This window comes from Acinonyx jubatus, chromosome A2 (genome assembly GCF_027475565.1).
Source record: "Acinonyx jubatus isolate Ajub_Pintada_27869175 chromosome A2, VMU_Ajub_asm_v1.0, whole genome shotgun sequence".
NCBI classification, from domain to species: domain Eukaryota; kingdom Metazoa; phylum Chordata; class Mammalia; order Carnivora; family Felidae; genus Acinonyx; species Acinonyx jubatus.
Window position 1 is genome coordinate 34,336,925 of NC_069383.1, and position 15,450 is coordinate 34,352,374.

Consider the following 15,450-nt stretch of genomic DNA (forward strand, 5'->3'; position numbering starts at 1 on the left):
TGGTAACTGCTATGAAAATAATTGGGCAAAGATGTTGCCTGTGTGCAAGAGGAATACCTTACCCAGATTTGAAATAATTGCTAGCACCACACTTTTGTAATTAGTTATATTTTCTCATATATTGTTCTTTTATTATTCTAACTTACTATCTACTTTTACATATCTCCAGTGTGCCTAGGATGAGAACTCACATTTTGCAGCCAATGTATTTTTTTTCCTTACGATAATGTGCAACATATTAATCCAATAAGAACAGTATTATTAGAGTTAACAACATTAACCTCTTTTTTTTTTTGCAGATTCATATCAATGATATAGTTCTCTAGAAAAAAAATCAGAAAAGAAATGGTATGATATCTTACAAATGCTTAAACCAGAGTTTATCTCATAAAGATTATTTAAAGATATGTTAGAGCATTAATTCTAAATTCCCTGGGGTGCATTTGTTTAATCCAGACACTTCACATTATTACAATGTCATATATGGTGCAAGATTTTATAGAGACTAGAAAAAAAAAAAGATGTTTTTCCAGATACATTGAACAGTAATATGGATGGCCATTAGCTACACACTCAGTTCCTCTAGCAGCTTCCTCGTTTTACTTTCATGGCTTTTTAAGAGGTTACTTCTAGGACAGCACTGCTCTTCAGTCTGCAATAGTTCAAGTCAGAAGCTGAGTGAGGGAAATGCGGTATCCATTGTGGTCTGTTTTTCTATGTGACAGTTGTTCCTATTTTGTGTTTGTTTCTCCTTTAATAAGGATACAACTTTCATCTAGGGAGATGTATGGATCACTTGTTAGTGCACTTAAATGCACTAAGGCACTCCATCAGCTGGAAATTGTGACTTGTAGTTGAATTATTTTTGCACAGCGAATGGTTTTCCTTTTGACATATTTTAATATACTTGCACACTGAGAGCAAGAGTGGGTGAACAGAAAACAGACTGTTTTATTAACCCAGCAGTCACCTTTGAGGTTTGTACATGTCCACTTTTTTTCTTGCCTTTGTACATAATCCCAAGAGGCTGGTACCTGGCTTTGCTCAGAATAACAAAGTCAGGCACAAATCTCCAAACACAATTGTTAGCTGAATGCCAACTGTTTCTTCTCATCTTTTTTTTTTTTTTTTAACTTGAGCATTAAGAATTGTATCTTTATGGGTGAACCTTAACCATTAAAGAATGAGTTTGTTTTTCTATTTCAGATGCTCTCCCTATCGTTTACTAGATTTATTTCACAATATGTAATCTTAGGTGATAAAAGAAAATATTTTTTGCATGTTTTTTGCAGAGATCCTTTTTTTCCCACATCCATTAATAGTGAGAAGAAAAGAAGACAAATATGTTACAAGCTCTAACGGGACTCCAATTTCAACAGAAAGAACAATTAGGAGAAAAGGAGAGGAGACTTCAACTCAGCCAGGAATCCAGGGCCCAGCGTACACAGTTCCACTTGCAATTTTCATGCAAACCAATGTTTCAGAGACTTTTCTCAGTAAGACCAGAAATTTCTTCAAGTCAATTACCATCTTTTTCTAAGGTATGCATCTGTATATATATACATATATATATATATATATATATATATATATAAATATAAAAATTATGGCTATAATTTCTAAGTAAATACAGTAGGTAATCACATCTAAAATCCATACATTTTAATTTTACTCAAAAGTAATAAAAATCCATACCCTTCTCCCAGCTCCCAGTAAGTGGCTCATTTAAAAGTATGTAAATATTAGAGCGACAAAGCATTCAAGTGCATGATTTTCTCTTTCATATCATCATCATTATCAATATCATCATCGTGATAATAAGACCAGTTGATATCTTTGAGCCTTTTATATGTTACAAAGAAGTTTCGTATCATCTCATTTGATATGAAACCAAACCAATCAATGAGGTGTGCCTTATGAATAGAAACATTACTAAGAATGATAAGCCTTTGTGAGGCACCTGGGTGGCTTAGTCGGTTAAGTGTCTGACTCTGGGTTTCGGCTCAGGTCACGATCTCACACTTCATGAGTTCAAGCCCTGCATCTGGCTCTGCATTGACAGTGCAGAGCCTGCTTGAGATTCTCTCTCTCCCTCTCTCTCTGCCCACCCCCGCTTGCTTGCTCTCTTTCAAAAATAAATAAATAAACTTAAAAAAAAAAAGAATGATAAACTCTCTAAAAGCATTCCCAGACTTCTAAAATACAACTGAGTGGTATGGTAGAGAGAAAGCATGACATCTTTGAGTTAGAATTCTGAGTCTGCATTGTTAATTCTCTGATATTGGGCTTCTAAAGCATTGCTTTGTTGAATTGTTCAATATGAGAGACAATAATTTTGCCAAAAGTGGTTATGGAGTTTGACTGAAGATTACCTTAGTAATGAAGATTACTAAATTTTAGTGTGTAAAGGTAGTAAATGTATTATAGATGGGATTTTTTGCAGGGGAGTAGGTGAGAGAACATATCTTTGAAGGTCAACACCATGAGTGTATGACCCTAGGCTAGGAACCCATTCAAGGGAAAACACCTAGTAGATGGCAGAGGCAAGATTGGAATCCATTTGTTTTTCTGCGTGCCAGTACATATCTAGAATTCAGTTTCATTTAAATGCCATATTTTGAGCCACTACCTTTGACCGAGTTCTTGATCTATAATTATAAGATACAAGTAAGAGATCTTACTATAAAAATTTTATAATGGAGAAGGGTAAATAAATAAACACATTTGAAAAAATACTGTACATACATGTGGTGCATTGTACTTGTACATGGGTTCAGTGGTTTCATGGAAGGCTTTATTATTGTGAGGCATTTAAGTTAGACCTAGAATTGCTGCATCCATTTTTGGGGAATACCTAGATTGACTATATTTGCTTCAGCTTTCATATTAAGCCTATTCTTTAGAAAGTACGACTATCCCATGAACCTCTTGTAAACTTTCAACCATGAATTCTTACTTATTGTAAATTAAGCTTTCAAAAGTCATTGCTTTTTGGGGTCATGGATATCTTTTGTTTATAATTATTTCTGACTTTATTACATTGTTTATAGTCCTTCTAACTTTATTTAGTAAAATGTGTTTAGGCAGGAATGCCTTTTTAAATTTTTTGCTTAAGTTTTAATTTTTTTTAATTGAAGTATAGTTGACACACAATATTACATTAGTTTCAGGTGTGCAGTATAGTGATTTAACAAGACTATATGCCATGCTATGCTCACTACAAATATATCTGCCATCTGTCACAATACAATGCTATTATACTACCAGTGGCTATATGCCCTATACTGTGGCTTAGCCTACTGAGCCACCCAGGTGCTTCCCTATGCTGTACCTTTTATCCCTGTGACTTACTCATTCCATATGTGGAAGCCTGTATATTCTATACCACCTTTACCCATTTTGCCCATTCCCCCACACCTCTCATCTCTCTTCCTAAGCAGGCATACTTTTCATGGAAAAATCACTTAACAGTGAATGCTACAATCTTTGTCTTCTTAGAATCATCATCATCCTCCTCCTTACATCCTCATTATCAGAACAATAAAATGTTAGTACTTTTTAAGCAAGTGCTATGGGGACAGCCATCATGCTAAGCACTTCAAGTACATTATTCCTAGTTTCTTAATAATCCAGTAGAGTAGTTGTAAGCCCCATTGTGCAGAAAATGAACTGAAGCTCAGAGATTTTTAAGAAGTTAGTTCAGAAGATCACAATCAGCAAGAATGTTTTTGTTCTATGACCATGGCAATGTTGACACTTATTATTTGTCCACCTAGTTGGAGTTTATCAGTTTCTCACTAGCTTTATTAGTGAGAATTCAGATGATTTCCAGTACGAATAGCCCATTTGGAAGCAGATTAAGCCGCCAAAAGAATTTGTTGGTTTCTAATACTAGGAAGGACAGCTGATATCAGGGATGACTGGAACCAGGACTTCAAATATGTTAAGAATGTGTTTATCTCTCCTCTGTGCTTTTCTCTGCATATTGTCTTTGTTCTCAGACCAGCTCCTTCTTGCAGCAGACTGGGTAGGTTTCATTCCCTCCAGGCTCACACTCTCACAACTTGCTACCCAGGAAAAGGGGGGCTTATGTTAATTAGCTCCAGTGTGAAAATTTCAGATAAAGACTTACTGGGATCGCAGCTCCATCCCTTGGTCTGGTCATTTAGGGGGGAAGTGAGTGCTATGCTCAGTTTCTATTAGGCAGGTGTTCACTTCTGTGGCTGTGGGGAAAGATAGAAGGGATAGTGCTTTATTTCAATATCAGCACTCTGGGGGTACTCTACAGACGTGACCTCCAGAAAACTATTTGGAGGTAGTCCCAATTTTTGCCTCTTAACACAGGCCATCATGGTATCTGCTCTCAGTGTCTTAATTAATTTTCTACCAGTAACACCCCAAACTGATATGACATAATAAATCATACCTGCAGGATGGAAAGTTTTTGTCTAATTTTGCCCATTAAGCTAAAGTATGTCAAGTTTGTTATGAACATTTGAAGTTGGTTTTAATATTTTTCTAGATCTTAATAATTTGTTATTTATCTAAGGTAGAAAATTTTGTCTCTGACTGGGAACTGGATCAGCCTCTAAAATTAAAAGAAATGAAAATCAGTGCATAATGGATAGTTTCCAGACTCTGCAGAAGTGATATGTGGACAGACATGCCTTATCCAATGGGACCATTTGGTCAACTCTGTCTTTGGTTAGCATATGCCAGCATCTCAGAACCTGATCAGTACTATGTGATATGGTAAAAATTAAATTTCTGGGTTGAAAAAGCTGAGGATCAGAATATGGTTTGACTTTATGAAGGATGCCACCTCTAAAACTCTGTTTGAAATCATCAGCCCCCTCATTCTTTTGACTCAGGCAGGGTGCTACTGTAAAAGATTATAAACTTTAGAGACACATAGTGTGCTAAATACATTTTAGATACTATGTTATGAGACTTCTTAACACATTGTAAGATACGTTTCAATAAATATTTATTAATTTATTTTTAAGAACGAAATTTGGCCGTTTTAGAGTATGTAAAATAGGAATCTTCTTTAAAATGGAAAAATATTTCTTTCTAAGCACTATCATGTGCCAGCCCTGTGTGGAATGTTAATGGACAGACTCTATGTGGAAGCTCTATCCTCTTGCAGTATCTAATTTCATTCTGTTGATAAAATGTAGAAGGGATAAAAATTATGAGAAAAATGTAGTCCGTTTCTTTTCTCTAACAGTTTCAAATTTTTCTTGAATTCCCCACTGCCCTCCCAATACTCATACCTTACTGGGAGACAGGTAGATAAGAGATGGGTCAGAGGAGATGGCAATTAGGGAGTGGAAAATGGGAGAACAATGTAACCTTTTAGTTAAATGTATTTCAAACCTTTTAGTTTAAAATGATTGCTTTCAGGTTAAATCTGTCTGTTTTTGGCAAATACTGTCTTTCATGGGTATGAAGCTTATGTCTCTATATGTCCTCTGACCATGCTTCCTGTTGGCTTCCACTGCTAGGTCTGTGGCTAATGGGATTCATGACCTGTCCCCTTGGCAGAGGCAGGGTCAATGGTTAACGCCAGTCGACCTTAACCTCAGTCACAGAGCCCAAGCTGGACCACCTCATATCACTTCTTAACCACTGGGGGCTTGCAGGAATATTTGTTAAGTCACCATTTCTGATATGCTGAGGTCACTCAACACTCAGAGTTCTAAATGGAAAACAGACCAAAAGCTCCTCTCGTTCATGTTTCTTCTTCTCCCTTTTGGGGCTTCTGTTCTTTGCAGACCCTCCAGTACATACACACTAACGACTTTGACCCAGAACAGGGAATTAGGACCTTCATGTCTAGACAGACTTGTTTCCCTTTGTCTTCTTTCTACATTTTTCTCTTTTTTTCTTTTCTTTTTTTTTTTTTTTTTTGGAGGAAACATTACTTCTCCCTGCTATGAACTTCAAAAGTTCCTTTTTCAAGTTGACATTTACCTTTACTTTTCTCTGGGACCATGAGCAGAAGGGCAAGGAGTTGGAATGCAGAAAAGGAAAATATACAAGAGGTATATATCAAGGATATTAATCCTGAGATGGGGGTAAAATTTACAGAACAAGAGAAGGTAATAAAAAAAAAGAAAACAATCACAGAATCAATTGCTAAATATTCCATGCTTAGATAAAATTTTCTAGTTGTACTTCGGGTGTTCTAAATTTGTCAGATAACCTGTAGAATTTGGGTATCTCCTCTAGATAAATCTCATTTGCATTTATGCTGAAAAACCTTTTGAAGTTATCTATTTCAAAGACCTCTTAACAACACTAGCTTCAAAAAAAAAGCAAAGACTTACAAAGGAAATGATGTCAAGTGTCCTTTGTATTACAACTTATATACTTTAAAAGTCTCTCTGTCTCTAGTGTTGATAAAAGGGAAATTACAGAAGCTATAGAGCTAATACACATAAAGTGACAACTATGCATTGTCTAGAAAAGTTTTTTTTTAATCAGCATAAAGACATTTTCCTCCTAAAGTTCCATTTTGTTATAAATATGAGGAAAGCATGGTTCAGACCTGAGCAAATGTAGCTACTACTATCTGATAATGAGTGATGGATGAATGAAATAGTAGCAGGGGCTTAACTTTCATCCAAGTTATGATCATCTTCATGATCAAGAAGCCTAAAGAAGACACCTAATCCCCATTGTGTTTTCTGAATAATACATTATTCATTATTATACATCTGAGACTCATAGCATCTAATACCCTGTGAAATAGCTTTATAGCCCAAGAGTTTACTAATGGAGGAAAATGGCTCACTGAAACCAAGGGGTGCAAGAGTGGGAATCATCTGTTTCCTTACAGTCTTCAAGTATAAGACAGTCTTTCACTGTGACTCTTATTAATCAATACCCACTTTTCAGGATCTGTCTTGATTTTAGGTAATGAAGCAGAGAGAATTATACACCCTTTGGGGTTACATATTGTGGCCTCCAAAGATGTTATAATATTAATGTTCTTCTTCACTGATTGGCTTATAATTTTAGCATAATTTCTTTTTACCTATCTTGAAAATTGGTCACCTTTAACTTTATAATCTTCCTCCATAAATGTGAAGACTGTTGTCCATTTTCAATGTTTCCTTGTCTCTTTTTTTGAGGCTTTAAATAAATTATTATGACTAATAGCCACCTTTTCAAAGTTCTCATGGTTACTTGAAAATACATCATGGGAACTGACCAAAAAAAATCATTGAAGGTCAAAAATAACATACACCCAGCAGATAACTTTGTTTTGCTAATTTTTAGTGGCAATGCTGCTGTCTTCATTTTCAATTATTTTTTAAAATATGTAGGTGCAGATATATACATGCTAATTATTTCTATTAGCTTCCAGTAGTTGAATAATGGTATCTTTTTGTGTTAACTGATCCTATGGGTGAAATTTCAAACATAAATAACTGAGAAAGGCAGAAATAGTATACATCTGCACTTCCAATTACATTTAAAATATTAATCTATAACCATACAAGCTGAGATTCACTGCAAGATTTAAGGAGATGTCTTGGGGTTTTGTTAATTGTTTTATCTCTCTAGATTCAATAGTTCTCAATCTCTCTGGCTTTTCTTTCAACTTTCTTCTGTTTAAATTCAAGGGACTATCTGTCCACAAATTTTTTGAGACTTCTCCAGTCTGATTACACACTGTGTAAGCAGCAGTTTGGGCAGATACACTTTTCACTTGCTAGTGGAGATAAAACTAGCTTTCCTTCTCTTGTTTGGCCCCTAGTTACAACATTTTCCCTTAGTCCATTGGAGACCCATCTATTCCCTTGGGGCTCCAAATGTTCCCTCCTGCTTTCTTAGACATGTTCCATCTTGTCACCCTCCCTTAAATTGTTCCACCACATTCCAGGCACTTGCTCTCACCATATGCTGTTTTATTTTCTATACAGCTTTTCAAAGTATCTGAAAATAACTAACCTATCGTGTTGAAGGGTTTGGGTGTTGTTTACTTGTTTACTGATTGTTTGGCTCAACCACTGAAAATGTAAGCTTCATGGGAGAAAGGATCTTGTCTATCTTGTAGATGCAGCTCTGAGGACTAGAACTGAGTAGGTGCTTATCAATATATTTGTTTGATAAAGGATTTTCCTTAAAACTCTGCTTTGGGGGTTACTTTTGGGGGGGAGGATGACTTTTCACACTATTCCCCAGGCTAATTAATCCACTACCATGGTTTCAATAAATGTAAATGCTTTAATCTACACAGGTTATAGCTGACATCCTCTGAGCCTACAACCAAATATCCTGCTTCTTTTACCTGGATGTCTTTCAAACTCAATATGGCCCAAATTAGATTAGTAATCTAGTGGCTCCCAGTGCCTTCACAAATCAAACAAAACAAAGACCCTGCTCATCGCTCAGTGTTTTGTACTTCATAACTGGAATACTTATCCATGCTCTTGCTCAATCCTTAAAACTGGGCTCATCTTGGGGTGCCCGGGTGGCTCAGTCGGTTAAGTGTCCGACTTCTGCTCAGGTCATGATCTCATGGTTTGTGAGTCCAAGCCCTGTGTCGGGCTCTGTGCTGAAGGCTGGGAGCCTGGAGCCTGTTTCAGATTCTGTGTCTCCTTCTTTCTCTGCCCCTCCCCCATTTGTGAACTGTCTCTCTCTATCAAAAATAAATAAATGTAAAAAGGAAAAACAAAAAGCAAAACAAAAACAAAAACGGGGTTCATCCTTTCAACCCAGTTGTCTCTGTTATTGCAAATTCTTATTGAGTTTCCCTCATACTGTTGAGTTTACCTTATAAATAGTTCTCAAATCTATCCACTTTACTCTACTGCTGCTGCCATTACCCTAGTCAAGTTAATTATTTTTTCTCATGTATTTGACTATAATGCTCCCTACTGATGTCCTAACTGCCTGTCTTGTTTCCATCCAATCTTTCCAGCCATGTATCCCTAAGGATCTTTCACCCTGTAAATGTGACTGTAGTATCCTTTTCCCAAATAAGCAAACACACCAACAAAAGCTTTTCAGTGGATTCGCATTCCCTTTCAGATAAAGTTTAACCTACTTAAGTTGCTTAGAGCAGGTTGTGTCCTGACTCCTCATGTCTTTCTTTGAGTACTCAGAAAAGTGAATGATTGATCTTTAGGCAATTTCCCTTACATTATACTTTCCTCAGCTGGACTATAGCTAGAAGCAAATTTAAGATTATATTCTCCAATAAGAACTTTGTGCCCTGTTTTTCCATATTAATGATTGAGAATGGAATATTAAACTTTGAAACAGAGGAATGTGTTAGGATTAACATCTGAAGATCAAAAATATATTCCTTAAGATTAAAATACACAAAAAGTGTTACTAGCAACAAAGCTTAGAATTTTCTTTGGGAATCATCTTTGGATCTGCTCCAACACATGAACAAATGTTTCATTGAATCACAGTTTTCAGACATTGCTGAATGGCCAAATTATTTTGGTCTAGAAAATTTTCAAAGCACTTATTACTTGTGTCCAATTATAGCCATAGAAATGTATCAATAACACCCTCAAGCATTTTCTAATTCTGAGGTATCATCTATTTCCTGTGAATAATTTACAATATATTCATATTGTCCCCCATCCCCACCCCCAAGCTTTTTTCTGCAATGAATGCTATTTTAAAAGTAAAAATTCCTTTGCTGGTTCTTGTGAACAAAAACACTCCTCCTCTTTCTTTAACCAATTATTTGTATAGTCAGTCAGGTCTGCCATTGGGGCAAATAGTTTAAATATTTTAAAAACTGTAATCCTTGAATTGTGTAAAATGTGAAAGATACATAGTGTATGTTAAACTTATTTAAAATGGTTACTTTCTAATTCTACTTTCCTTTTTTTTCTTCCATTAGAGTTGGAGCATATTGCAATTGCCTTCTTTCACTGTTATTAACTTTTTCCCTTTCATCAGAAAAAAGATCTTGCTTTCTTTGATTCCCTTAACTGATATTTTAAAAGAACTCTTCCCTCTCTTGCTGTCTCTCAGGCAAGTCCCATCTCAATTGTACTTTGTCATTCATTATCAGTCTTTGTGTCCATTCTCTTATCCCAGCTTAGTTTTTTTTCTTTTCCTTTTTCTTTTTCTTTTCCTTTTTTTGGGGGGGGATGTGGGAGAGGTAGAAGTAGGGGGCACTGGTGTTGGGAGTCTCCTATCATTTCAGGCCTTAAGCAAATGAATTCATTTCAAATGGATATTGCATTTTACATCAAAAAGTTAAAGTTTCTTTGTCTTAATACATTAGAGCCTTCTATAACGCATACTCACGTAAAGAAATTTTAGAATAGGACTTCCAAATAACTAATAACTGGAAAATTCTGGTCTTGGGCTGTAGTCACTGAAGATAAGGAAAGACATCTGTTTCAGTACCCCAGCTGGCTTTTACACAGACATTTCAGACTCAGTGTGCTCCTGCTCTTTCTTTTATCTATGCCCATCTGCTTGTATGGTGTGTTCCCACCCTAACATATTTTCAGACCCTTGCCATAGGGCAGAAGTGCCTAGCAATTATTTGTTGAGATAGATAGCCCACATAATACTGTAAGTGACATCTGTTCTGTAGGAAATCCTTCCCTTGTGGCAGCAGTGTCATATTGGCAGCTCATAGGAATATCAAAATTGACATACAGGAACAATTGAATGTTTCATCTTATCCTGAATTCTCACTCAGAGAGCATCCAATACCAGATGCTTTAGAGGGCCCTGTAACCCCCTGACTCTTTCTCTTGTTCTCTCTACACCTATGGTAATTGGCAATACTACACTATGGGGAAAATTTCTTCCTGACCCCAGCTGGTAACCAAATTATGCCCTAAAGCGTGAAGATTGGCATATTTTAAGTTTATTGTAGCTAAGATGGTGAAAAAAGAGATGTTTTTCATATTAATGTGCTTACCAGATTGACCTAAATAATAGCTTGAATAGTAAATTCCACAAATCACTCTTAATAACTTATTATTTGGCAAAGTTACAATGACAGATGAACATTTTAATCTTTTAAGAGTGTTGATCCCCATGTTTGGCAATTGGTTCTTCTTCTTTACATTATTTCAAACTGTTGGTAAGAAAATTCCATAATGGTTCAAGATTTGAACCTTTGTATAAAAGTGTATTTGGTAAAATATTAATTCATTCTGAGTAAACTCTGAATTTGTTGCTTTTTAGCTGTTTGATGGTAAGAAGGCAGGCAGAATTTAGAGCCAAAAATTGGGAGCAATAATGGCTCTATTCATTATTAGAGCCATCATTGGCAAGTTGAAAATGCAATATGCAAGGTAGGTTCTGAATAAATTCACACTTAATTCAATTTCCCAAACAATCTACATTGGTGGTGTTACCCTCTTCAGTGATTTCAGAATACCATGACAAACTCAGATTGAAAAAAGTTAGAATGGTATAATTGTGAAAGTCTTTTAAAATTAGAATTAAAATTAATCTACTCAATTACATAATTGGGGCAACCCATTTAATTATGTTTAAGTAAGACTTAAACATTTGGTATAAGTAGTAAACTACTCTTTTACCTCTTTATAATTCTGTAGGTTAGCAATATAGGCTAGATTCATTTTAGTGGTTCTTCTTTTGCTGTTCAGTTGACTTACTATCGTGATTATCCTGGGGATTGATGGTCTAAGATAGCCTCCCCCAGAAGTCTGGTTTTGGTGTTGACTGTCTGCTGGCCATTTGTCTGTAGAATAACTTGATTTCTTCATATGTAGCAGTATTCTAAAAGCAAGAAGAAAGGGGGCTAGCCTTAATGAGGAAATTATTTTATACTTCTGCTTGCATGTTGTCCTATTGGGCCAGACTCATGGTTAAGTCCAGAGTCGATGTAGAAGACCATAAAATGGAGCAGATACAGAGACGTTTTTCTTCTCTTTCTTTTTTTTTTTTTTTTGGGGGTGCTTCAACTGTAATAATCTACCACATATTGCTGCCATATTGCTGGTAGAAACTTATCTTTCTGATTCCTTAACACAATACATCCATTACTGGAATATTGTGCTAAATTCTGTAAATCTGCAAGAGAATTGTGTAAATAATGTAAAGATCAATAAAACTAATTCCTCTTTCTATACATTTTAAATACAAGTCCTTTGTCAAATTTTATCCCAGCCTATAGTTTGTCTTTTTATCTTTTTAAAAAGATCTTTGACAGAGCAAACTTTTTTAATTTGGACAGCATCCAATTTATTAATCATTCCCTTTATGGATTGTGTTTTTGCTGTCATGTTTAAGAACTCTGTTTGTATATTGCTATGTATACTCTGTTTATTCAATTCACTGATATTTTGTTGAGGACTTTTGCATTTAAGCCCTTGAAAGATATTGACCTATGTTTTTTTTTTCTTTTCATTTTTTTTGTATTGTTTTTGTGTGACTTTGATATTACAATAACACTAACCTCACACAGTGAATTGGAAAATGTTAGTTTCTCTTCTATATTCTGGTAGAGATTATGTTGAGGTGGTGTCAACCCTTATTTAAAAATGTTTGGTAGATTCCACCATTGAATCCATCTGGGCCTAGAGATTTCGTTTTTGTAAATTTCAAATTATAAATTTAATTTAACAGTTATAGAGTGTTGAAATCCCCAGTTAAAGCTGTGGATTTGTCTGTTTTTCCTTTCAGTTCTATCAGTTATTGTTTCATGTATTTTGATGCTGTGTTGCTTTATTTAAAAAAATTTTTTTTAATGATTATTTATTTTTGAGAGACAGACAGAGTGTGAGCTGGGGAAGGGGCAGAGAGAGGGAGACACATAATCCAAATCAGGCTCCAGACTCTGAGCTGCCAGCACAGAGCCTGACTCAGGACTTGAACTCACAAGCTGTGAGATCATGACCTGAGCTGAAGTTGGACACTTAACCGAATGAGCCACCCAGGCACCCCATGCTGTGTTGTTTTATATATATACATGTAGGATCACTATGTCTTCTTGGTAGACTGACCCTTTTATTATGTAATATTTGTTGTTGGTAAGTTTCTTCTCAGAAGTTCATTTTATATGATATTAAAAGAGCTACTCTTTTTTTTTTAAGTTAAGGTTTGCATGATATATCTTTTTTTAATCCTTTCAATCTGCATATATCATTTTTTAGAAATATGTTTTTTATCCATTCTGCTTTTCTGTCTTTTAATTGATATAGTTGAAACAATTAAAATTAATGCAATTATTCATATTTTAGGGAGTAAGCCTTGTATTTTATTTGTTTGCGATTTGTTCCCTCTGTTTCTTACTCTTTTGTTTTCTTTTTCTTTCCTTCCAGTAGGTTACTGAAAGATTTTTTTCAGAATTTCATTTGACTTATTTACCATGTTTTTGACTATATATCAATATATCATTTTGATGATTGCTATAGTATATTACAGTATACATATATTTACTGTCACTAGCTACATATGTCACAGAATATGCTAGAATTGACATTTTAGTGCTTTGAATAAAGTGTAGAATATTGACCTCCATTTTGGTCTTTTTACCCTGCCAACTTTTAAAATATAATTTTCTTTATTTTTTCTACATATTTTGAGCTCACATCAGATGGCATTATAATTTTTGCTTCAACTAACAAGCATAATTTTAAAAAATCAAGAAAAAAATAACTCATAAAATAACAATTAAGAAATGACCCAATTAAAAATTGGGCAAAAGATCTGAGCAAATACCTCACTAAAGAAGATATACAAATGTCATTTAAGTGTATGGAAAGATGTTCAATATCATATGCCATTAGGGAATTTCAAATTAAAACCAAAATGAGATACTATGACAAACATATTATAATGTCCAAAATCTAAAACACTAATACAATACCAAATGCTGACAAGGATGTGAAGCAACAGAAATTCTTATTTACTGCTGGTGGAAATGCAAATTGGGACAGCCCCTTAGGAAGACAGTTTGGTGTTTGTTTGTTTGTTTTTTGTTTGTTTTTAAATAAAACTAAACATGCTCTTTCTTTCTAATTTTCTACATAGAGGATCATGTCATGTATGAACAAAGGCAGTTTTATTTCTTCCTTTCCACTATGTATATTTTATTACCTCTTTGTTTTGCTTTGTTTTATTGCATTAGGACTTTTAAGAAGATGCTGGAAGGCATTGGTGAGAGGCAATATCTTTGTTCTTTTCTTTGCTTTTTTTTAATGTTTATTTATTTATTTTGAGAGAGAGAGAGAAAGCTAACAAAGGAGGAGAGGAGGAGAGAAGAAGAAGGGTAGAGGGGGAAAGGAGCAAAAAGAGAGAGAGAGAGAATCCTAAGCAGGCTCCATGCTCAGTGTGGAGCCCAATGCAGGGCTTGATCCCACAACCCTTGGATCATGACCTGAGCCAAAATCAAGAGTGGGTCATTCAACTGACTAAGCCACCCAGGTGACCCTCTTTGCTTTGTTCTTGACCTTAGTGAGAAAGCTTTGTTTCACACAGTTCAGTTTAATATTAGATGTTGGAATTTTTGTAGATATTTTTTATCAAGTTGAGGAAGTTCTCCTCTATTTCTACTTTGCTGAGAGTTTTTACCATAAATGGGTGTTGGATTTTGTCAAATCCTTTTCTGTATCAATTGATATGATTATGTGATTTTTTTCTTCTTTAGCCTGTTGAAGTAATGGATTATATTAATTGATTTTTAAGTGTAGAACCAGTCTTGCATACCTGGGTTAAATCCCAGTTGGTCATGGTGTATAATTGTTTTTATACATTGTTGGAGGCAATTTGCTAATACTACAATTTATTGAAGATTTTTGCATCTATGTTCATGAGAAATCTTGGTGTGTAGTTTTCTTTCCTTGTAATGTCTTTGTCTGGGTAATGCTGGCCTTATAGAATAAGTTAGGATATATTCCTTCTGCTTCTGTCTTCTGGAAGATATTATAGAGAATTGGGATAATTTCTTCCTTAAATATTTGGTAGAATTCACCTGTGAGTCTATCTGGGCCTAGTCCTTTCTGTTTTGAAAGGCTATTAATTATTGATTCAATTACTTTAATAGGTACAGGTCTCTTCAGATTGTCTAGCTCTTGTATGAATTTTAGCAAATGTGAGGATAGAGTTGTTTATAATATTCTTTATTGTCTTTTTAATGTCCTTGGGATCTGTAGTAACATCCCTCTTTCATTTTTGATATCGATAATTTGTGTCTTCTTTCTTTTATTCTTAGTTTCACTAGAGGTTTATTGATTTTATCGATATTTTCAAAGAGCAAGATTTTGGTTTTGTTGTTTTTCTGTATTAATTTCTTGTTTTAAAGTTCATTGATTTCTGATTTAATTTTTATTATTTGTTTTCTTTTGTTTACTTTGGATTTAATTTTGTCTTCTTTTTCTAATTTCTTAATGTGGAACCTTAGATTACTGCTTTTAGATCTTTCTTCTTTTCTAATATATGAATGCAGTGCTATAAATATCCCTCTAAGCACTTAATTTT

General features: G+C 34.8%; 1 protein-coding gene across 4 annotated transcripts in view; it reads left to right on the top strand.

Annotated features, from left to right (window-relative positions):
- Nucleotides 1–266: 266 nt before the first annotated feature.
- The window catches only part of TFEC (transcription factor EC), a 137,168-nt gene continuing 121,984 nt past the window's right edge, over nucleotides 267–15,450 (top strand). Inside the window, exons 1-2 of one of the 4 annotated variants that reach the window (XM_027075314.2) lie at nucleotides 267–348; nucleotides 1,293–1,541. In XM_027075314.2, the coding sequence (XP_026931115.1) occupies nucleotides 1,344–1,541 (198 nt within the window). In that variant the 5' untranslated portion in view covers nucleotides 267–348; nucleotides 1,293–1,343. The remainder of the gene's footprint in view (nucleotides 349–1,292; nucleotides 1,542–15,450) is intronic. The other 3 variants (XM_053218181.1, XM_027075313.2, XM_027075315.2) reach the window with 3 other exon arrangements.